General features: G+C 38.4%; 1 protein-coding gene across 2 annotated transcripts in view; it reads left to right on the top strand.

Annotated features, from left to right (window-relative positions):
- Nucleotides 1-18,799, top strand: part of ADORA1 (adenosine A1 receptor) — a 45,667-nt gene extending 26,868 nt beyond the window's left edge. For both annotated transcript variants that reach the window (XM_070939905.1, XM_070939904.1), the window contains exon 3: nt 18,007-18,799. In XM_070939905.1, coding sequence (XP_070796006.1) covers nt 18,007-18,616 — 610 coding nt within the window. In that variant the 3' untranslated portion in view covers nt 18,617-18,799. The remainder of the gene's footprint in view (nt 1-18,006) is intronic.
- The last annotated feature ends 6,729 nt before the right edge of the window (nt 18,800-25,528 follow it).

Here is a 25,528-nt window from a genome sequence, read left to right as displayed (position 1 = left end):
TGATATTACCTCACCTGTTTGTTGCCACTATTTGGGTGAAACTTAATTTTCATTACAAGAGTTGAAATCCAAAGGCTTGGAATACTACTGTAGAAATGCTTCTATTTGTTCCCCAAGATTTTTGCAGGTTTATTTTTATTATATTGCAATGTGACTGATGTTAGGACAGGGGCAGATACAGCAAGCAAACATAATATAGTAGTTGTTTCCAACACAGTAAAAAAACCTCTCTGGAGTTACACTAATAAGCTTGAAAACAAAACTTAATGGAATGAGGAAATGAGAGCGACTCTGTATGAGAAAAAAGCATTTAAAAATGATTGCTTGAAACAATGAGGATGAAAGATATAGAGAGAGTTGCAAGGAAAGTAATTAGAGGGAGCAAAAAACACTTAAGATTAAAAGAAGCAGAGAAAATTCAGAGTAGACTGGATGGAAGCAAAAATATTTGCAAGCGGAGGATTAGAGCTAAATATGGGGTTTTGGCAGAGTGCATGTAAAGAATAAGTTATTATATGAGACACAATTTGAGTAGAGGAATGTTGGCAACAATATTTTAGAGATTTTTATGGGAATGATAGTGACAAAGACTGCTTTAAAAGTGCAGAAAGAAATGATGAAAAGGAAGTCACAAGTGCTGTGAAAATGCTGAAGAAAGATAAGATTGCTGGTATAGATAGTGTATCTAAAGGCATATTCAAATAAAAATGCAATTTACTAATAAAGAGCCTCTATTACTATTCAACAATATCTGTGAAGACTTTATCAGTATTGGATAATCAGAAGAATGCTGTTATAAACCTCCTATACAATTCAAAAACTAGTTTGTTCACATATGCCTAGGAAAGTTTTGGTCAGAATTTTGAATAACGGAGTACAAGAAAGGATAGTTCAAGGATTGATTTCGATTGTGGCAGGATAGAACTGTAAATACATGTAAATGTAAATAAGTAAATAAATGTGTAATAAATGGGCCTGACAATAAGCAACATTTGGGAAGCACAGTATGGTTTTATGCTGGGCAGTCGGGGTGCCGATCAGATTGTTGCTGATCATTGAAAATGGGAAAGTTAATTCTATGTTTGTTGATTAAAAGAAATGGTATGGTAAAGCAAACAGGCTTGAATGTATCGGAAGAATATGGAGTTGAAGGTTGCTTGTATTTTTATCCCAATGGAGTTAAATAAAGCTTACATGAACATAAAGGGAATGCTTACCCTTTATTGGTTTAACATTTAGCAGGGAGTCAGACAAGGAGGTATAATGTCTTCTTAGATATTTATGGATGAATATATAAAGGTAATGTAAGTAGTGATGTCAGAAGAGTTGGTTTGGAATATGAATGTGCATGCAGACAATGCCATGTTGGATATTTGAGATGAGAAAAAGGAGAAATATAAGGAACAAAAGGCAACCTGGTGGACATGGTGCATGGACATGGTGAAAAGAAAAATGCTTTGCAGTCTTAGAAAAATACAGAGACGTATAGTGATTTGTGTTGGTATAAACTAGATTTAGATGTATTTCATTGATTTATGTCATGCCTTAATTTCTTTGGATTATCATTTCTTACTTCTTCTTCACTTTGCATCATCCTGAAAGGGATAATCTGATGGTTATGCATGTCTGAGGGTGAGGTGGAAGCAAAGCATTTCAGATAAGACCACTCTTTAAATACATTCCAGTCTGGGAAGAGAGCAGCCAAAAATGATTCACACAAAACGTGTGGGAGAAAGAGACTTACAAATGAACCTTTGAGTTGACACACACACATAGATTATTACATTCTGTACAATAACTGATTTTCTGCATAGATATGGTCCTTTCTAGTTTGCAAGAAAACTCTTAGGATGTCTATATGTACAAAGTCCAGAGCTACAGTATATCCAGAAACAAGGATGCTTGTTTCAAGGATAATCACAGCTGATCTGGAAATAAATTAGCTCAGCTACCAAAAGGAGATGATGGGTAGGAAGAAAAGGGTAAAAAACTGATTTGAGGATAGTGCAAAGGCTACAGAGGAATTTCTCAGTCTATGTTGGTGTGTATGGGCCAGTGGTGGGTTCCTCCCGGTTCGGCCCGGTTCAAATTCACTGCCTAACTTCAGCACTGGAATGCTATGTATTGGTGCTTTTTTATTCAAACTCTTATCTGGATCAACATCTCTAAGTTCAGGTGTCACTTGCTGAGAGCTGTAAAACAGTAAAGTACAAAAGCATCCCACTCCACTTTTGAGAATTTGTCCACTTTCCCCTCCTCTGAAATAATTTCTAAAGCAAATTCTGTGTGATGACACACAATGAGAATTGGTAGGGAGGGATGGGGGAATACAAGTGTATATAGAACATAGAATCATAGGGTTGAAATGGGCATTGTATGTTTAACTGGATGGATGTCATTTAGTCTTGCTAATTATACTCTACAGCTTCTACTCACAGTTCTGCCAAAGTGAATGAATGGGGCGGAGGTCCTACTTCATGTGCAGTACATTACTGGTGTCTTTATGTGCCCATCTATGCTGCCAAAGGCAGACAATACTGAAGTATAACATAACTGAAACTAAACAAATAAAAGTATTTCCCCTTGCAAAAAGATCAAAGCCTTTCTTACATAGAAATTGCTTTCGAGTTCCTCCTTTTGCTTAACAAGCTATCTAAAGCTTTGTTGCAATAAATTAAGGTGATGCTGCATCCACAATGTATGGCCTTCCTTTTCCTCCAATTCACAGAGAGACGCCTGCAAAAATAGGAAAGCCTTTTTTGAAGTCATTCTCCTTGTTAGGAAATTAAACCTATTGTTACACATATTTAAAGTAAATGGCACTGTTCTAATGTTGCCCAAACATGCTGTTTAATGAGAACATTTTGGAGCTGTTCTTGAGTAATGTGGCTTTTTCCATTTTAGAATAATTTGTCATTGTCTGCTACTGGCTATTTCCATGTTCAGCTCTGGCTCCAATGGACAAGCTGCTTCCAATTGTTAGTGGATCCTACTGATTATTTGCTTAGATTGTCAAAATGATCTTTTTATTTCTACCTCTATATCCTGTTATTTAATGGGTTTCCAATACAGAGATGGACTATTACTTAAATTTACTCAAAACTTTTGAAAGTTTAGAGACTTTGTGAAAAGATATTTCTATCTATTTACTACCAAAAATCGATGTATTTCAAAGAATTCTAAAATGCTGATGTGGTAGAACTTTTTTTTACAAAAGCCATGTTGATACTCCTGCTATGTTGATTCTTCTAGAACAGTGTTTCTCAAACAGGTTGGCTGGGGAATTCTGGGAATTGACATCCATATATCTTAAAATTGCCAAGTTTGAGAAAGTCTCTTCTGAATGGCTGGTAACTTTAGCTTTGATATAACTTGCCACCAATTTATACAGAGGAGATGACAGGCTAATAATTCTCTAATTTTCTAAATGACTTCTGAAACTGTTTGAAAAAGTTATTGTTATATTGGCTATGTTCAATTTTCTGGAAAGTAAGTATATTTTAATGCAATGTCAAGCTTTAATAGGAAACCAGTAAACCATATTTGTGCTTCATGTAGGCTATACTAATAATTAAAATCCATTGGCTTTTAGTTGCAATAGGTCGATTAATCCCAGAATGTTATTTCTCACATTTCTCTTTACCTTTGGCCTGACACCTTTTCCTAAACATAGTCTCAAGTATTGGCATCTATCCAATGGTGTCTGAAGTGGAAATTTGAGCAAAGGATTACTTTTACTTATTTGCTCTTGCCATTTCTTCCTCCAGTTGTTTTCCCATGCTTTTTTTTCAAAGGCGCTTTTTCAAAAAGCAACTGGACTATTTTTTTTTCCTTGAGGAAGATGTTTCATTTCTCATCCAAGAAGCTTCTTCAGTTCTAAACTGAAACGTCTTCCTCAAGAAAAAAAAACATAGGCCAAATTGCCTTTTGAAAAAGCACCTTTGAGACAACCATGATTGGAATGACTGAAAATCCCCATACATATTCCTATGCTTTTCTTATTTTAGAGTGCAGCCATCTTAACTCAATTTCTGAACATTGTTTGTTAGACTATTGTTAGTAAGATAATCTTCAAAATATGTTTCTTACTAACCGTATCTGTTTTTTTATAAATTAACATAACAAAATCCACCTATTTCTTAGGACACATTTCAAGGAATGTACAGTATATCTTGTCATTTCTAGATTCTTTTACATCTTATCAGCCATAGTGGCTTCCTTCTCTTGGAGGTGTTAATAATTATCTTAATCTGTATGGTACAATCTATCCACTGTGATGATCTAAAAGAAATTTCAATTGATATACTTTCTGTTTCCTCTTAAGAAATCCTTCTGAAATTAAATGTGACTATATTTTAATTGCATACATCTGGTGTCTGATTCTGTACACCACACTTTTAACCACTGGGTTAAAACTTCAACAAGTAGGTTCACAGTAGATACCAGGAAGAATTCCTGAGTGTATGAGCTGTCAGCCAATAAAATAGGCTGCTCCATGCATTCTTTTCACAGAAGGTCTTCAAATGAAGGCTGGTTAATCATGTCAAAGATGATCCGATAGATCATGCCGGGAATTAGATTAGCTGATTTCTAAGATTCCTTGCAGCTCTTTATTTCTGTGATTAGGGATTCATGAATACTTCTCTATTTTGCAATCTGCTTTTAGAGTTAGATTTATTAAATCAGCAAATTTTTGAAGAAGTTTTTTTTTTAATTTAGCAAATTCTGATTTAATTTTTTCTAATTAAAATTAGATTGGAAATTTAGATTGGATTAGAATCAGATGGAAATAGTTTTAGTTCTAGAAGATTTATGTATGGTTAAAATACATAAATTACAGTCTGCTTGTTTTTCATGTCACTTTTTAGACTTTTTAGATCAGATGACAGTGGACTACATCAATAGCACCTCACCAAGATTAATTATAGATTAAATTTGCACATCCTTTGTTATATATATACAGTAGATGCACAGTAAAAAGAACTTACTATCATTCGCATTGAAGTATATTTACTGAAAATACTCTACCCATATTAATTATGCTACAAAGTCTGTGGTTGAGGCCATAGCTACTGATAGGTTGATCAAGATTACTGCTCTCCTTTCAAACTGACCATGGAGCAGATCACCTTTTAAGCAGAGTTTTCTTCTCTATAAAAGTCCAGACAATATCTCTTTAGTTCTAAATTACTTTAAGAGCAGCTTGATATTAATAGACATTAAACCATGCAAGAACAAAGAGCCTTGATAGTACAGTGGTTTAGTGCACCCTGTTATTAACACAGCTGCCTGCAATTTCTGCTGGTTCGAATCTCTCCAAGGCTCAAGGTTGACTCTGCCTTCCATCCTTTCTAAGGTAGGTGAAATGAGGACCCAGTTTGTGGGGGCAATAAACTGACTTTGTATAAAATATACAAAAGAATGAAGGCTATTGCTTAATGCATAGTAAGCCACCCTGAGTCTCCGGAGAAGGACGGCATATAAATCAAATTAAAACAAAAAAAAAAAAAACAAAACAGTAGTAATATTTCGGTATTTAATAGTGTCAAGAATGAAAGAAAAAAATTGCAGTTTAAAAGTTACTATAATGCATAGGATTTTAGCTACTAGAAGCTTTACAAAACAGGTATTTTCTATCATCTTCTAGGCCAGTGATTGCCAACCACTAGGGATTGGTTTGTGGAAGACAATTTTTCCACAGAAGTGGGGGAGGAGGAGCACACAACCTAGATCCCTCACATGTGCGCTTTTACAGTAGAGTTCACACTCTATGACCATGATGGCGAACCTATGGCACGCGTGCCACAGGTGGCACACGTAACCATAACAGTGGGCACGCAAGCTCAGCTCCCGATGGGACTGGAAGTTGTCAAACAGGCCATTTTTGGCCTCCAGAGTGCCTCCGGAGGGGTGGAGAAGGCTGTTTTTGCCCTCCCCAGACGCCTAGAGAGGTCCTGGAGCCAGGTGAGAAAGAAAAATGGGCCTACCGGGCCATTGCGTGCCATGAGCGGGGGGTGGGTGGGTCCCATAGAATTATGGATATGGGCACGTGTGCCCGTGACCCCCGTTCCTGCCTCTTCCTGGCACACGATGGCAAAAAGGTTAGCCATCACTGCTCTATGAGAATCTAATAACTGATATGATCTAAGGTGGAGCTGAGGCAGTGATGTTAGTGCTGGGGAGCAGCTGCATGTACAGACGAAGCTTCACTTGCTCACCTATCACTCACCTCTAGCCATGCAGCCCCATTCCTAACATGCCATGGACTGGTACTGGTTTGTGGCCTGGTGGGTTGGAGACCCCTATCCTAGGACACAAGGAAAGGATCAGTGTGTTAAGATATAATCATTACAGGCAGAAAACTCACTGAAAGTAACACCAACCAGTAGAAAGGATTCAAATAATTATTTTATTATTTCACAGCTAACAAGTTCTAGCAAGTCACTAGTCTCTTACACTTAGATGAGCCAAGAGCAAGAGCTCCAAAGTTGCATAGATTTTGCAGAGAATGTACATTAAATGAAAGTTGAGCAAGCCTGTACACTAAAAGTAGATCATAATGGACAGAATAGCTTATAAACTGATAAGGAGAAAAGATAACTTTAAGAGAGAAATGAATAATATTCAAGGTGTGAGATAGTTACTGACACATTCTTGGGAATGCAACATGGCAGCTTGAATATGCTGGAAATTTCAAGACTGTAATTGCAAGATGACCCTGTATTTTACTGTGGTGTGTGTGTGTGTGTGTGTGTGTGTGTGTGTGTGTGTGAGAGAGAGAGAGAGAGAGAGAGAGAGAGAGAGAGAGAGAGAGAGAGGGAGGGAGGGAGAGAGCACAGCAGTGTAGATCTTGGTTCTAGGCATACATTCTATAGGCAATTAATATAAGTTGGCATCATAATAAGAGTTCCTTATTTAAAGGGAACATCAAAGAAATACAACATTTAATGCAATAGCCTTAAAAATGATGATATAGAATAGTAGTATAATTAAAGTTAAACTCTTATTCTAAATCGTTAGAATTGAAGAGAGATAAAATAATGGCACACACCTATTTGAGAAGAATCCATAAACTGCAATACCAGACTTAAACTGGTTTGTAAATCAGTATCTCAGATACATTGCTTAAAATGGCTTCTGGCATTTTCATGTCCTAATGGACAGAAATTTTCCAAAGAAAGCCTAAGGGTTGGAGTTTTAGCTTTTGTTAGTCAGGATGTTGTAAAACAGCCTCCGAGAACCAATGCAGACCCACAGAAGAAAAAAATAAATTTCATCCAAGAATTAAGGAGATAGAAATGGGCTCTGGCATTCACAGAAACCAAATCTGTCTCTAACCATAAAACAGCATTCTTAATGCATCTTAGAACTTAGAGTTGCTCTTATAAATTCAAATTATATCACTTCCAGGAGGTTAAACTTTGTAAAAATGCAAATTGGAATACCATAAAGAAGCTGAGAAATGACTTTAGGAAGAAAAACCTTGCAAACTGCAGGAATGAAATGCTCCCCCTTTGAATAGAAGAATATCTAGACCAGGGGTGTCAAACTCAATTTCATTGAGGGCTGCATGCGGGTTGTGTTTGACCTTGGGGGACAGGGGTGGGTGTGGCCAGGTTGGGCATGGCCAGTACAACGTCACTTGTGTCGGGAGCACCTGTGGTAGCCTGAGGGCTCTGCCAATGAAAACGGGCTCCTGAGCTCTGTTTTTGGCTGCAATGACCTCCTGTAACCCTCTGCCAGCGAAAACAGAGCTCGTGAGGGCCGCATGCAGCCCTCCCGAGCTCAGTTTTCACTGGCAGAGGCACTGTGAGCTAGTCCTTCGCTGTTTCCAGGGTGGCTCTGTGGGCCAGATCTAAGCACCCTGCAGGCCGGATTGGCTCCTGGGCCTTGAGTTTGACACCCTTGATTTAGAGAGCTTGGGAGCTATGTTGGGCCACTCTTACCCAATAAGAAAAATGTGCGCTCCAAGATAGGGAAGCATGGAACTTCACCCCAAGATATAAATATGTATCTATTGGTTCCCCATTAATTTGCCAGGTATGTAGCCTAATGTTGTGTCATGCAAACATTAGCACTTTAGATTTTGGATATTTTATTACAAGTTGTTCTTTTTTAGCAAAAGGAAGCCAATGCCCTCAATGCCCTTCTCATTCCCGTCTGGAAAATGGCTTCCAACAAGCAAAGTCAATGGGAGAAGCTGTATTTACTTAATGACCACATGACTCATTTAACAATTGCAGTGATTCACTTGACAACCATAGCAAAAAAGGTCATAAAACTGGGTGTGACTCATTTAACAACCACCTTGCTCAACAATTGAAATCCAATGCCAATTATGTTCATAAGTCGAGTATTACCTGTAACAATGCAGGCACAGTATACTGGAGGTGGTTGGTTGGGTGACAAGAGACAAAAATCCAACCCCCTTACGGTCCAGGCTCTTGGTTTTTAATCTTTATTTACTTGCTGTTAATTTTAATGCTTTTATATTTATGCTTTTAGGCCATTGGAAGCTGCCCAAAGTCATTTTGGATAGTGAGATGGATGGGATATAAATTTAATAAATAATTAATAAACAAATTAGTAATCATACCTATAGATGAAACACTTCCTTAAAGACAAGAGACAGACAAGTAGAGGGCTATCAAACTCCCAGCCAGCGGGCCAGATGTGTCATGTGCTGGCCACACCCATGCCCAGTTTAACAAAGGGGGGAAAAGTCCCGATATATCACGTGATGCCGCCGTGAGTTTGACACCCCTGGACTAGTGGTTCTGGTGCCAGAACTGTCGTTCAAGATGTTTGGAGCCATTTATTTGGAATGAGGAGGTGAGAACCATCCTCCTGTAATAATTTGTACTACTTGTTCTATTTTTAACTGTCCTCTTTAGAGATTAATGCTTGGAACTACTGTGATAAGAAAAATGCACAAATAGCATTAAAAGCCTTAGAAGCTTCCCCCAGGGGCCCTTAAGAACTTGCAACCCAGTCATACATTCATTATCTGCTGGAAGGAGAAGTCGGCTGTTTTTAACTCGTGTGTACTGAGTTAAAATATTAATTACTTTGATTTAAGTTTTAATTAACTTTTAATTACATGTTTCACTTACGTTAAGCCAAATCTACTTTTAGGCTGATCCCGCCCATTTCTGGGGGAGAGATGTCATTATCTGAGTGCACCTATCCTCAGCCAAAAAAGATTATGAGTTGGCACCATAATAGTGAGGCCAATACCTTTGATTGATATAGTGCAGCACAGCAGTCCTTAGCAGACCTTCACTCGCTGGGCTATGGTGCAAAAGCTAAGCAGGGCCAGGGTAAGTGGCTTTCAGGAGTCCCAGAGTTGTAAACTAGACTGGAAAGATGAAAAATGATGTGGAAAAAGGCAGCGGTGAACCAGTTATGCATGTTTCTAAAATAATTGTAGGAACATATCTTTGAAATCCAATCCAAAATCCAGGATAAGCTCACTTTATCTAAACAGTGTATGGATTTGAAACCTGTAAAATACAAAGGAGAATGTAGAACATGTACAGTATGCACAAAGTTGGAATATTTCAGAATTTTGCAACATGATTTACAACTAAAAATATATATGTAAGTACAGGACACAATATGAATACAATAGCAATAGCACTTAGACTTATATACCTCTTCACAGTGCTTTTACAGCCCTCTCTAAGCAGTTTACAGAGTCAGCATATTGCCCCCAACAATCTGGGTCCTATTTTACTGACCTTGGAAGGATGGAAGGCTGAATCAACCTGAACTAACTATACAGTTAGTTCTCCACTTACAACTATTCATTTAGTGACCATTTGAAGTTAAACAGCACACAAAAAAGTGACTTATGACCATTGTTCACATTTTCACATTTAAAATGTTCCAGGAAAGGTGAGCAAAGGCACAACTTTCTCTCGGAAAGAGCTGTGAATACAAGAGAATGTCCATGTTTAGGCTAACTCCTTCTGGGGGGGCAGGGGTGGGTTCTAAAAATTTTACTACTGGTTCTGTGGGCGTGGCTTACTTTGTGGGCATGGTTTGATGGTCATATGACAAACAATTCTTTAGGATTTAGCAAAGGTACTGGTCTACCAGGCTTTTAACTGCTTACAGAGCTGTACCAGTCTACCTATTTGTTTTTGGAGGCACCGGTCTACCACCACACTGCCTTTTACCGCTGATCAGCTGTAGGGCGGCCCTTTGAAGTGCCGCTCTGCCACCACCGAGAGCATCGGAAACCGCTTTCAGGCAGCTTGGCCTCAGTTGCCAATCTACCACCACCGAGCGGTTTACAAGGAGTGGATCGGTTCTAGTCGATCAGTTGGGAGGCTTCTTGGCTTCTCAATTTAAAGCTAAGGCGTCTTGGTTTTTTTTTCTCTTCTTTGTCAAGTGAGCCCTGATTTTTTCCTTCTAGCCGATCAGCTGGGACTCGGGAGGCAGCAAATAGATTGGGGGCAGGGGCAGGCAGAGGTGATATTTACGGTTCTCCAAACTACTCAAAATTTCCACTACCGGTTCGCAAGAACCGGGGAGAACCGGTAGCAACCCACCACTGCTGGGGGAACATAACAGTCAAATTTGATACAGTCTTGTAATTGGTTGGCTTCTGATTAAACACTATTACTAAGGTTCAATCTGAGGCAGTTTCTGCCCACTAAGTCCTAACAAGGCACTGGGTTGGAGTCCCACTGCATCCACATTTGGCCATGAATGAGACAACTACTTTCTTTTCTACCAATTTCTGTACCCTTCTTTCCGAATTTTAACTCATCCACTTCTTCTTGTCCCATGAATCAGACACCTTGATCTTAGCCCAAAGGTCAAGAAGTGATACTTGAGTGTGAACCTGCTATGAAGAATTAATAAGGTGAATCTTGACTTTCTGCCGATCATAAACATGGTCATAAGTTGGGAAGATAATTTTGTTTCATTACTGAATGTCTGCTAGCTTTAAACAGCGGTATCTACTATGGCTCTTCCAATTTAATTCTGTTTTTCTGCTCTTCTGTCAGATTTTAATTTGTGTCACTCGTTGCCAGGCATTAGCTTCAACATCTAGCCAAAATTGGTACCTAATGCTGAGTTTATAGCTATCATTTTATATGCCCTTTTCAATATACCCTCATGTCTAACTGAATTTAGAGAAGGTTCTTTTCATAAGAACGATTATTTTTCGTATTAGATTAACCTGAACTGAATAGCCTTTCTCGCTAGTAATGATTCAGTTTTAATCCCATAAGCATGCAATAAAGAATATTTTAAAACTCCAATGATTTATGGAGCCAATAGGTGCAGAGAGCATGAGAGAATGATGGAAGTAGAATGTTATTAAAATAAAGAATTCTGGGCTTATCCTGGAGTAATGGTGAACTTTCACTGTCACAAAAGGTGAACCAAACTTGTTTCCTCCAGCTGCTTTAATTGCATATCATGTTCCTTTTGTCTGCTGCTTATGAATGGTACACAGGAGCTCCACACGGTTATTATGACAACTAATTCAGAACAAACTAAGAAGTTTATGGGGTAATCTGACATTTCTCAGCCATATTTTCCACAAGGAGTTGTGAAACAAAAATACTAGGCATATGATACATGTGATCCCTTAATGCAGGATGGATAACTGCATCTGACTACCCCAGCATTCCACTTGCGGTCTCCTAATACCTTAAGGATCATGTTTTCAAAATTTGATAGTAGAATATGCAATTATTAATAGCAAATATTATGTTGCTCCAAAAAAAGGGGGGGGATAGAAAAATAGGTCCCTCTGAGAGACAAACTGGTCTTATTTTCACTCTTAAACTACCGGTATCCCCACTCCAAAATCATTTTGCTACCCAATTTTGTTAATGTGATTCTGAGTGTGTGTGTGTGTGGGGGGGAAGGAGTCTTCGTATGGATGAAATTTGGAGTCCTCCTTTTACAGACTTTCCATTCTGATACCCATTTACGTTGCAAAAGTTACAAGCTGCATGGAAAAATAATTTCTGCTGTTCCTTGTGAGCTTCCCCCTCTACTGTTAATGTCACATGCAGCCCATCAGTTGATTGAAGGAAGCCTGTTGCAACCCTTGATCCTCTGAAATTTGTTCACCCTAAAGTTTTGAATTAAAAAATGCTTTAATCAGAATTGTGCATATGAGGATGAGAGTTATTATACCTTTCCACCAGAGATGGTATTCAGCAGGTTCTGACCAGTTCTGGAGAACCGTTAGCGGAAATTTTGAGTAGTTCGGAGAACCTGTAAATACCACCTCTGACTGGCCCCGTCACCATCTATTCTCTGCTTCCCAGCTGATCAGGAGGAAATGGGGATTTTGCAGTAACCTTCCCCTGGAGTGGAGAAGGAATGGAGATTTTACCAAGCCATGCCCACCAAGCCACGCCCACAGAACCGGTAGTAAAAATCTTTGAATCCCACCACTGCTTTCTACCCATGCATGCTGCTTTCTACTTGAAGCTGTTATTTGCTCCAAAAAGAAGGTTCAACTAATATCATCGGAACTGAGATTGTTGGTGTTAATACTATCGTTAGGGAAATTTTCAGTGGGATTGCACTGAATTAAAGGAATTAGCACCTTTTCTCACTTGGCAAATTTAATCTTGATTAATGAACTCACAGTTGATCTCCCCAGAACTTGATTAATCAACTCACAGTTGATCTCCCCGGAACTTCCAGGAATCTCTAATACAGAATGGGGGGGGGGGGGGGAAGCAGCTAATGGCTGTGTTGGCTAACTCCTGGCCAATAGACAATATTGTTCAATGTACAGTATCGGAAGGCATCAAGCTGGTAAATGTTAATTGGCAAGACTTAAAATGACTTTTTAAAAAAATCTATCCACCAAAAGCTAAAGCAGATAATACCGGACTAGATTATCAACAGAATTAAATGTATCATCTTGTCCTCACATATTACACGTACCCTGATGGCTTCAATACATACAGTACTAGAGATAAATCAATTAAATATCTAGATCTGGTTCTTAAAAAGAACTCTGCTGCAGCTGTCACAACTGCAACAGCTGTCCTGAATCCCCCCACCCGTTCTCTGATGTTTCTGCATTTCCCTCTTTTTATATTTCCATGGGATTTTGACTGTAGGTTGACAGCATCACTTTGCCCCAGATCTCCATGCTGCTCTGTGAAGCAGCAGAGTTGATTTTCTTCAGTCTTGAAAGTTCTATGTAGCTATGTATTTAGGGCCCACTCAAACAATGCAGTATTAGTTGTCATAAAATAAACCAGTCAATAAAAATATCTAAATCAAAATAAACAATATAAGAAAACCAATGCAAGCAGTTATTCAGTGTTTAGAAACTAAATTTTTTGCAGTCTCCCAGATGGCAGCTTTAATCATCCTGACCCAAATGCTCAAGGCAAGAGACTGGCTTTCACTGTCTGTCTATCAAGAGATTGGATGGGCAGATCATTCCAGAGGGCAAGCACAGCCATGAAAAAGGAGGGTTAGGGTTGGGCTGAACTCCTGATAAGCCCCATCTCGTGATTTCTTGGCCTTCTCCCCACGCAATTAACCCAGGGGTGAAAAAATGCTTGCGGTTCGGACCGGATTGCCTGATCCGGTAGCAATGGTGGCGGGTGGTTTGGAGAACCGGTAGCAAAAATCTCTGCCCCCCCCCCCCCAATGCCCAGCTGAGCCGCATGATCCTCAGAGGCTTTTTTTTAATTTTTAAAAGCATTTTTTCTTCGGCCAAAAAAAAATGCTTTTGAAAGTCTCTGATGATCGTGCGGCTCAGCTGGGATCGTCAGAGACTTTTAAAAGCATTTTTTCTACAACCTTTTCGGCCGAAAAAATGCTTTTAAGAGTAAAAAAAAAAAAAAAAAAAAAAAAAGTTGGCCACGCTCACCCAGTCACATTACCCCACCCACCAAGCCACGCCCATAGAACTGGTAGTAACAAATTTTACATTTCACCACTGAATTAACCTTGGTGTTTCAAGGGTAGTTAGTCAAGCAGTGCCCATGTTTCTGAAAAGGTTTGACTTTGTGCAAACCCAGCAACATGTAGCATGGTCTAGGCAGGAGGCCAATTTTGGTGCTCCCTGATTGATCATGGGGAAAACATTAACCAGCTCTGCTGAAACTTCAAGTGATAATCTGTGTCTTCACAGGAAGTGAAGTAGGTCACTTTTCTAGCTCCCAGGTCCAAGAATAACCATTGACCTCTGCCTTGCTAACATTCATTTTTAGTTTAGTGTATTTCTTTTGATTCAGGCTGCCTTCACTTCCAAGCAACCATTCAACACTTGTGCAACATCTCCCAATTCAAATGGAATAGAAGATCAGAATGTGAGTCATTAGTAAACAGCTGAACAGAGGAACAGAGGAACAGAGTATAGTAATAGTAATACAATGTTTACATTTCCTGCTATAACAAAATATTATGATCAACACTAGCAAAATCTGCTAAGGGATCTAAGATGTTCAACATGATACCACTTCCCCATTTCTCTCTGACCGCAATCAGAGCAAACAAGATTATTTTGGTGCAGTACCCAGATTTCTAGTGAGACTGGAATGCTTCTAGATATTCAGCTTTCTTAAAGTCTGTAGGTAAGCAGGAGCACTCTTTCTAACTCTTGGCTAAAAACTGGTTAGTCAGTGGATGATAGTTATCCAGATCCAGGAAATACTCCTTAAGGCGAGAGTGGGCTTCCTGTTTTTTTAGTAACAGGAGGGTTTAGTAAGCCTAATTACTCATAAAGTGAGATGATAATAGCACAGAATCAGGAGGACAGAGAAGTAGTGGAATATCATCTCATTAAAAAATGTCTGGGAATTGGCTGCAAGAATTTTTATTGGTGTTGGGTCTCAAACATCACATGGGTGCCCTGTTAGGTGTTTGCGACTCAACATCTTCCCCCCTAAGCTAGGAAGGTAGCTTCTAGGGTGATCTTGAAAAATCTCAAGTTCTGAGATTCTTCCATTATCTGTGCTAAGGCTTGCTATTAAAAATTGAGTCAGATTTTCATTGAACTGTAAACCATCTTCCTTAGAACATTATAGACCACAAACTGGAGAAATATGAGTCACCCATTGTCATAGACATTATCCGTTTTGGGGGAGAGATTATTGCAATAATTCCTCAGTTATTTTTTTGTGTGAGATGGACAACCATACAAATTTAACAGATAAAGAAAAAGAAAGAAAAGAGAGGAAGATGAGGTCTCTGAGTAACATAAAATATCTCAATGAAGGACACAGGATTGGCCTCCATGATGCAGAGCAGCTCACTGAGATGAAGCACAGCAGCTAGATAGATAGATTATGACCCTGCTAAAGAAACCTCTGTTTTTTGTTGCTTTTGGCCTGGCACTTTGCAAGATGGAAAATTCATTCCCATTTTCTTTTGTTGCAGGCTTTAGAATGATTGTTCTTCTATAAAGCCCAACCGTATATTGAGGGAAGACTTTTTCCTGATTGACTGTGGCGCTCTCTTGGGCTGTTCCCCTATGAGATCATCGTCTTCTCTATGGGGTAAATGAGCATTTGCCTCTGAGAAGCCATGTCCGAGAGAGCCATAGAATAATTGCTGTCACCTGATGATGTTTACGCTAGATTAGCCACATTGCATTCTGGTAATTCAGTTTTCTCAGAATGTGAACAGGACTATAGCAGATGGTGGTATGTGGGGGATAGAGAACGGTATTTTTTAGCAGTAACTGGCATCTGACGTATCTTATTTTTTCTGCCTAATTTAAAGAATTTTCACAAAAGTGAATGTGAAAACTGTTTGCAAGGTGTGGAAATAATTTTGCTCTTTTTAAGGACTTTTTTCCTCTCCTTTCATATGTGACTTGGCTTACTTCTTTGAGCCATCTGGTGCTAGCTGCTCTGCCAGCAACTTTCAACTGTACCCTCCTCTCTTTCTCAGTGATGCTGGTACCCTGATTTTTGCACTGCACAGAGTGATCTCTGAGCTGTAGGGAACTGTTGTTGGCAGTGAACTAGTCTAGGTAATCTTAATTCCAATCAGTTCCAGCTCATCTTGCATGTTTGCTTCAGTGCTTGTCTGGAACTGAAATTCTTTCATTTCCATAAACCTCAAGAGTACCATCACATAGGTTGGACATTAGCTTCTCTCATGTAATTGTGTAATCCTCATAATGTGGGGATTATGGAATTAAAATCTAAACATTAGCACCAAGAATATTGGCAAAAACTATGGGCTATTAGACAGAGTTGCATGACATTACCCCTTTTATATCCTTACTTAATTTTCCATTTTGTATCTTTACTTAATTTTCTCTACCCTCCACTCTGCCCTGTGTTTAAGTACAGGGTCTGGCTGCCAAAAGATGGGTTACCCCTGATGGGCTAATCTTTTTCAGGGTGGACAGTATCCTCCTTTCCTGTTATTTGCCAACACTCAGAAAATTAGAAGTGTTGGTGAAGCATTATAGTTATGAAAACTATGCAAACAGCTAATACACAGAATTCTCTAAACTAAAATTGAAAGGAATAACATTATGGAAAAGTATCATTCCTTTAGTGTCCTTTTAGCACTTCTAAAATAAAAGCCTTAACTTTAAGTCAGCTGTTGGGATGCTGCTTTCCAACTGTAGCCCTGATTTTTATTTTTGGGGGTTTTGTTTTTAATCTCAAATATGGGGGATACTCAAGTATTGGAAAATAAGTAAATTATACAGGAGTGGTATTGTCTGGCTCCTATCCACTAGAGCAGTGTTTCTCAGTCTTGATAACTTTAAGATGTGTGGACTTCAGCTCCCAGAATTCCCCAGTCAGCATGATTTTCTTAAAATTGCTAAAATCCCTCTGGTGGGACCCAGGAAGAGAGCCTTTTCTGCCACAATGCCTACCCTCTGGAATATCCTCCTCCAGAGATTAGACTTGGCTTGACCCTGCTGGCCTTTGGCAAATCAGGCTGTGCCATTCCTCTGTGGCCCTGGCAGTATGGGTGAGCCCATTTCATGTTGACTTAAATGGGAGACATCGGATATTCTCAAAAGCTGTTCTAGGCTATTGATAGGGGGATTTTGTTTGTTTTTCATTTTGGCTTTTTTATCCTATTTTTATTTTGTATTTAATTGTTAGTCATGGGCAGCCATATGCATTTACCAAATAAATAAATACATTCATAACACTTCATTCTGATTCCACATAAAGGAATAATAATAGGAGAGATTGCAGGGAAATGTTAGAATTAAATGGGCAGCACTTGAAAGAAAATGACTAGCTTCTATGAAAAAGGAAATGAGTGAACAGTGTGTGTTTTAACAAAAAGATCAAAAGAATTCGCACGCTATTCTTTTATTTCTTTTAATTTGTTGCAAACAAAATTGGAAAATTACATGTAGATGTTTAATAAGCATTGTCTTGGGATTTTCCTTACTCATTGATTATATATGCTTATATACTCATTGATTATATGTGGTTTTTTTATAAATGCAACTGGTTCATTATTTAATACAAAACATGTTTACATAAAATTGCTAATAAAGTCTGCAGAAAACCTCTGGGCTAACATCTTGTTTTGACAATGTCAAACACGATTTCAAATCCATACAATTTTCAATTATTATTTGGATGTATGTTTTAGCTTGGGTTTAGAGAAAAATAATAGCAGATAGAGAACTTAAAGTCTTGTCCTGTTGAATCAATTTCTTTGGGTAATTTCTGTAGTGTTTGAAGGATAGAATGTGCCCTGGAGGAGGGAGGGAGAGAGGGAGGAAAAATAAAAGATTGTGCATTGTTTTAAGAAAATTTCATAAACAAAACAGCTCTCTTTTGAGAGATTGTGGGAAGGCTGGGAAAGTAATGGAAGTGAACAATCTAGAGATAGAAGGGGAACTATTGAGGGCTTATCAGCAAACATGATGGCAGAAAACTTAGAAACAATAATTTCAAATCATACAGAGAAACTCTGCCTTAATAAATGAATGATGGTTAGAAGTAAGAAGGGAGAGACCAAAGGGTAGTTATGTCTGTAATGCCACAATCTTATTCTTTCTTTCTGCAGTTATAGGAATGTGGTGACCCCCAGACGTGCAGGCGTTGCTATTGGATGCTGTTGGCTGATCTCCTTCCTTGTGGGCATGACTCCGCTATTTGGATGGAACAAACACAAAAAGGGAAACACCACCTCCAATGTCACTTGCCAATTTGACAACGTCATCAGCATGAAATACATGGTGTATTTCAATTTCTTCGGGTGGGTGTTGCCTCCCCTGGTCCTTATGCTCATCATCTACATAGCTGTCTTCAAGATCATTCGCAAACAACTCAGCAAAAAGTTTGGATCCAGTTCAGCATGCCCAGAAAAATATTACGGGAAGGAACTGCAAATTGCCAAGTCTCTTGCCTTGGTGCTATTCCTTTTTGCTCTGTGCTGGCTTCCTCTGCACATTTGCAACTTTGTCACCCTATTAGATCCTAAATTGAAGCACTTGCACACCTTCACCTCTATTGCTATATGTATGACTCATTGGAACTCAGCCATGAACCCTATTGTTTATGCATTTAGGATTAAAAAATTCAGGACCACATTCCTGCAAATCTGGAACCAGTATTTTTATTGCAAAGTGGACAGGAATGCAAACAATATTGGTAATACTGACATTGCTATTTAGGAGTCATGGGCTGCAGTGTTTGGGGCTGCAACCTTCATGCTGTACAGGTTGATCTATAAATATTCCTTTCATTGTCCATTGTCTCTGAGTAGGCAAAGCTCAGAGGCAACCAAGAGTATTATTTATTACTTCTACTAGCAATATTCCTTGTACCACTTGGCATTCTATTCTTAAATTGGCATATTTAAAGGAGAAATATACCAACAAAAAGCTGTGACATATCTTTCATTCCAATAAAGAGGAAATTAATCTCAGTGGTTTTGTTTTTCCTGTAGGGATTTGCAATATACTGTAGTAAATGTTGAAGTCCTCAATATAAAATAATCCAGAGGAAAAAACAAAGAGAAATATGGAAGAAAATCTTGTCTTCAATGGTTGTAAAACATAGGCACTATCTATATTTAATATTGACAAGTATAATAGCTAATAAGAGTTTGTATGAGCAAAATCAGAGAAGCAATTCATATCCTCATATGTTCAGCAATTTAGTGCCAATTGTAAGCTTATTTCAGATGCCACTAAGTATTATGTGACTTTTTTTCTTTCTGCCATAAATCTTTACACATATAATTAATTCAATTACATTAATTCAATACATCAGCAAAAATACAACTGAATAATAGACGACAGTGGGTTCTGCCAACTTGGTGAGGTTCAAAAGGCCTTCTGCAGATCCTAACTCCATCAAGGAGCCGGAATCTTCCCTGAGGTGCTTCCCCTCTTCTGGACAAGGATGTCCCTGAAGATAGGGTTGGCCCATCATTGTTGCAGTTGCTGATGTCTATTAAAACTTGAGTTTTCTAGACAATCTTTGAGACAAGCAAGCTGTGATGGTCCTGAGTATAGACAGTGCCAGTTGACTGTAAAATCAAATATCTACTATGGTAAAAAACCAGCATAAAGAGAACGGGGTACAGCTAATTAAAAGAATGAAGTAATACCTCAATGTTTTTAAAAATAATATTCATTATAAAATGCTGAAAACTATAAATACATATAAAAGCAAAAGCCCAAAAGGAGGGATAAAACATTAGATTGGTGAAGGAGAGCATACGGTTAAATATGGCAAACTAAATCTATTACAGATCATGTGGTGGATTTTAAGCACTGTTGTGGGAAACCTGGCAACATTGTGTGTTGTAGCAGTTTAGTATCTGAAAGCAGCAGGGAGGTATAGAATTGGCCTGTGTACCCTGGGAATTTATGCAATAATAGTGAGATGAGGCTAGTACAGAGGTTTCTATAATACAGGCACTGGAGGAGTAAATGCTGTGTTGTTTCTGTGAGTTCAGAATCACAGGGGCATCGCCTCTCTGGGTAGGAAATTTTCTGGTATCTACGCTCAAGGACAGCTGACAGGGAGTCTGACATTGTACTATACAGCGTAAGTGATTAAGCACTTTGAGATTAGTTAAGTATGCCATGGGAAAGGCACAGTAACCTATTGGATTCACTGGCAATAAAGGCTGGCTCCCTTGCTAGGTCCAGCTGACTGTGGGTTAATGACATTTTTCTAATTTTGAATGATGGGTATGGATTGCAATTTATCTTAGTACTGACAATGTAAACAATGCAGAGCTGTTATCAACTGGAGTGCCATATAAGATGAAATAAATAATAAACAAACAAATAAATACATCTTGGGGGTTTTGTGTCTCTTTGCTGCCACCTGGTGATCGTGTGGAATTTTGCTACCCAAAATTTTGCTACCCCAAAAAAGAATTTTGCTACCCAAAAAAACCAACATAGTTCTAGGCTGCATAAAAAGAGGGATAGAATCAAGATCATTCATGTGAAGTGTTAATACCACTTTATAATGCCTTGGTAAGGCCACACTTGGAATACTGCATCCAGTTTTGGTCGCCACGATGTAAAAAAGATGGGGAGACTCTATTGGCAAGACATCAAAAAAATTATTGAGGAAATAACAAATCTACAAGTTGAAGATAGTCCAGAATTTTTTCTATTTGGCATGATAACAGCACAATACCTCAAAGAGACGAAATACCTTATTATACATATCCTGACAGCAGCACAATTACTATTTGCTCAAAATTGGAAATTAGACCAACTCCTAACTAAAGATAAAATTATCTCAAAGATAACAGAATGTGCCGAGATGGATAGATTGACGCTGGAACTCCAGGACAAGGAAGAAAGTGAATACTACCGGGTGTGGCACCAATGGTACCAATGGCTGGAAAGGAAAATAAACATAACCGTAGACGATAACAACTATGGTGAAAGATTAAGTAATAAGGAGAGGATGTAAATACATACTAAGTCTTAAGTAGTTGAATTAAGAATCTAATATTATTTTCTTATTATCATGCAAAGAAAAATATTATATATATTGTTGATGACAAAAAATATATATGTAGAATGTTGTGTGGATGCTGTGGGTGGTGGAAGTTTTGCTTGTTTTGTATTGTCTTTGTATTTCTGTAAAAATAAAAAAATAAAAAAAGATGGGGAGATTCTAGAAAGAGTGCAGAGAAGAGCAACAAAGATGATTAGGGGACTGGAAGCTAAAACATGAAGAACAGTTGCAGGAACTGGGTATGTCTAGTTTAATGAAAAGAAGGACTGGGGGAGACATGATAGCAGTGTTCCAATATCTCAGGGGCTGCCACAAAGAAGAGGGAGTCAAGCTATTCTCCAAAGCACCTGAGGGCAAGACAAGAAGCAATGGGTGGAAACTAATCAAGGAGAGAAGCAACTAAGAACTAAGGAGAAATTTCCTGACAGTGAGAACAATTAATCAGTGGAACAACTTGCCTCCAGAAGTTGTGAATGCTCCACCACCGGAAGTTTTTAAGAAGATGTTGGATAATCATTTATCTGAGGTGGTGTAGGATTTCCTGCCTAAGCAGGGGGTTGGACTAGAAGACCTCCAAGATCCCTTCCAACTCTGTTATTCTATTCTATATCTAGTAGCCCTTGATGCGAAGGAATTGTCTTAAGATTTCATTTCAAGTTTCCTCTTTACAACAATACCATCTATATCCAATTTGGATATGCACAGTTCTAAGGACAGTTTGATATCTTAAGATAAAAATCTTAAAATATCTTTTACAGAAATGCAAGATTAAGATGTTAAATTAATTGACCATTTGCTTCAAAGAGCCCTGGTGGCACAGCAGACTAAAGCACTGTTATTAACACCAGCTGCCTGCAATTACTGCAAGTTCAAATCTCACCAGGCTCAAGATTGACTCAGCCTTCCATCCTTTCTAAGGTAGGTAAAACGAGGACCCAGATTGTGGGGGCAATAAGCTGACTTTGTATAAAATATACAAAAGTATGAAGGCTATTGCTTAATGCACTGCAAACCGCCCTGAGTCTCCGGAGAAGGGCGGCATATAAATCAAATTAAAAAAAAAAAATCTGCCACCTTTATCTAGACATCTCACTTTGTCAAGCAAAAACATCTATCTTCACTTTTTGAATACATGCATCATGATTGCAGTTACACTTGCAGTCAGGAAAATGTTTAAACTGTATTGATTTGTTTCAGTGAGCTTCCTAGAAGTGAATAACTAGAAGAAGCAGGTCTTCCAATCCAGATGTTGGATTACAATTTTGAGTATCCTGGATGATTGGCTAAATTCATGAGGAAGAGGTCAACAGATTCTTTTATAACTGATCTAGACATGCAGATGAGATTAAATTCAGCTTCCCTACCTATAAGAAATAACTTACTATGGGTAGTTCTCACTTTATGAGAAGTTATGATGGACCCCCAAAGGTACTTACAGCCCAGTTTCAATGGCCACACCTCCCCCATTATCATGTGATTGTATCTTGGGCTCTTGACAATTGTCTTGCATTTAGGGCTATTGTTCTGCATTCGTATGACTACATTTTTTGCTGATTTCCCAAGATTTCTGAGGTTTCTGCCAAAAAAATGCCCATTGGATAAAATGGATTCATTTAATGACTTCAGCATGCAATTAATGACTGCAGTGTTCACTTAATAACAAACACAGAATTGGTCATAAAATTGGATATGACTGATGTTTAATGACTGCCTCAACTTCTGGGCTCAATTACAGTCATAAGTCAAGGACTACCTATGCACAGTGGTGGGATTCAAGTAATTTAACAACTGGTTCTCTGCCCTAATGATTTCTTTCAACAACCAGTTTGCCAAACTGCTCAGAAAGTTAACAACCGGTTCTCCCTAAGCGGTGCGAACTGGCTGAATCCCACCACTGCCTATGCATCTAAATAAGTAGAACTAATCATATATCACAGTAGCTTTCTTGGGAAGGAAGAAGAGGATTCAGGCCCTGAAAAAATCTATAAATATTGAAGCACCTGACTAGATAATGAACTGTCAGATCAAATAATATCAGTGAATTCCAAAATGGACATAATCAAGAAGCCAAAACAGGACCAGGCCATGAAATTGATTGTGACTTGTGTTTTCTTTCTTAGTTTTTTCCAGTCTTGATTGTTGAACTAATGTAGATTAATTAACAATATAGGCAGGCAACATTTCTTCCTTTCTTTTCATCAGAGGTATTAAATTGATATTATGAAAAATAATTCTATTTAGTAATCTGAGCAGTACAACTAACTAATGCAGACCAGAGAGACCTACATATTATAAAATTATCACTTCTACAAAATTGAAGACAATTAGCTGATAGAGCAGTGTTTCTCGACTTTGACAACTCTAAGACATGTGGATTTCAACTTCTAGAAATTCTCAGCCAGCATAACTTGACTAGTTGGGGAATTCTGGAAGCTAAAGTCCATATGTCTTAAAGTTGCCAAGGTTGAGAAACACTGCCTTAGAGCGTATAATCAATGAAGGCTGGCTTCTACATATTTCTTTGCTTCTACTGACCATGAATAACCTTGATTTCAGAGTAACATACAGTCCTATTATTTTAGGTTACCTAACCTAACTGCAAATCTACAGCAGTTTGAAGAATGAAGGGTCCAGAAACTGCCATGGTCAAAGGATGGTTAGAAGCCTGTCTGCACCAAGAGTCCAATTAACAAGCAATAGCATTCTGTTTCCATTTGTATTGTTGTTTCAAAGTACTCCCATTTCAACAGTGCACATATCATAGCACCAAACTTCCTTTCCGTATGATTATCGGCTTAATAAATGTCCATGCCTTTCATGAAATAAGGTAGTCCTATGTTCTGAAATGTGCTGGAATCTCTTTTTTCCCCCCAGTGGAGAAAGAAGACAAATAATCCAGTTGCTTTAAAATACTTTAGCAACAGTTCTCAACTAATTAATTCATGCCTAAAGAGAAAGCAGGCTACCAGCTTTTGATAATAAGAACAGAGATTCTCTTGAAGTAGCTATCAGCCAGATTGTCTTGTCTCTTTATTCTTGTTTTATACTGAATTGCCTGGTCTTTTTTCCCCTTGACTAGACAAGTTCTAGAAATAAGCAGAGAAAAAAGATGAATACATAGTAACATGCAGGTCTCAGAAGTTCCCTGAAAGACTCTTCCATTATTCTAAGTACAAAATTGGGAAGAGAAAAAGACAAAAAGAATGGTATTGGGTCCTCCACTCTGTCTTACTCTCTTTCTGTCCTTCTAGTCACACATAAGATAACTCTTTGCATTGTTCCTGTAAATCCAGTAAGGATCTTCCTCTGCCATTGGTTCCTCTTCAGAAAAATCACAAGGCAACACACGTAACTCTCTTTTAAGAATCTAACCATAATAATTTAAAATTATTGATTATTTAATCAAAAGGATATTGCCAAACTAGAGAAAACGCTGAAATAGATAACCAAAGTTATCAATAGGCTATAGCACAATGTTTAGGCTTTTTTTTTAAAGCAAAAGAAACAGATGAATATCGAAGATTATGATAAAGGTTTCCAAAATTATCCGTGCAATGGATACTTCTTTTATCATAATCATACAGCTCAATGCCAAACTAACTCTAAATGTCAGTTACTGGAAAGTATAAACAGCAGGATTCTGTTTTACTTTACTTTTTCTTTTTCTTTCTTTCTTTTTTTTTTTTTTTGCTGCTGGCCTGGCAAAAAAGCAGAATGCAAAAGTAGATAGGTCTTTGTTAGGATTTAGTGCAGTGGTGGGTTGCTCCCGGTTCTGTCCGGTTCTTGCGAACTGTTCGTAAAAGTGGTGGGAGGCTCCGCCTATCCGCCCGGACGTCATAATGGATGATCTGCGCATGCGCAGAAGTGCATGTGCGAGCGAAGCTTCCATTGTGAACCGGTAGTAAAGGTAAGTAGAACCCACCCCTGATTCAGTGGGTTATATTCTGATGAGCTTGTAGAGTTTCCTTGAAATCAAGCTCAGCTCCTGGTAACTTCACAGATGCCTCCATGTAGTTACTAGCAACAATATTGAAGTGGTTTCCACAGCTTCTTCTAGGATATTTATTCTGCTTTTCAGTGAAGCCTATAGCCATACAGTTCCTCACTGGATTTCTAACCAAATGCAACCCTCCTGTGTAGCTTCCAGGCCTAGATGTGGTCAGCTGGGCACCTCAACCTGCTGAGCCTCTGATGAGTTTAAGGATGACAAATGGGAAACTGATTGTATGTGGAGGAATAAAGAATCACAATGCAAAGAGTATCTTTTGACAAACAAATCTTATCTAACCAATGGCTGGAAAGAAAAGCACAGGTCCTGAATATTTTTGTATTGTACAATAAGGGAAAGCCCCCCATTCTCCAGAATTCAAAAAATCCTTTCCTGTCAAAAGAGGAAACTTTCCTGGGTGTAAGTGGTCAGCTGTTGCAATGTTTATCAACAGCAGTGGAAGATAAATGATTTGAATTTGGAAGTGAAAATATTCCTTCCCTCTCTTCTCTGTCTAAGGAAAAGAGGTATATTCCAGTGGTGAAATCCAATTTTTTTTACTACTGGTTCTGTGGGCATGGCTTGGTGGGTGTGGTGTGGCTTG

Source organism: Pituophis catenifer, unplaced genomic scaffold (assembly GCF_029215685.1).
Source record: "Pituophis catenifer annectens isolate HBS135680 unplaced genomic scaffold, rPitCat1.0.hap2 SCAF_3, whole genome shotgun sequence".
NCBI lineage: Eukaryota > Metazoa > Chordata > Lepidosauria > Squamata > Colubridae > Pituophis > Pituophis catenifer.
Note: the sequence above shows the minus strand (reverse complement) of the source record. Positions and strands in the feature narration are given on the sequence as shown.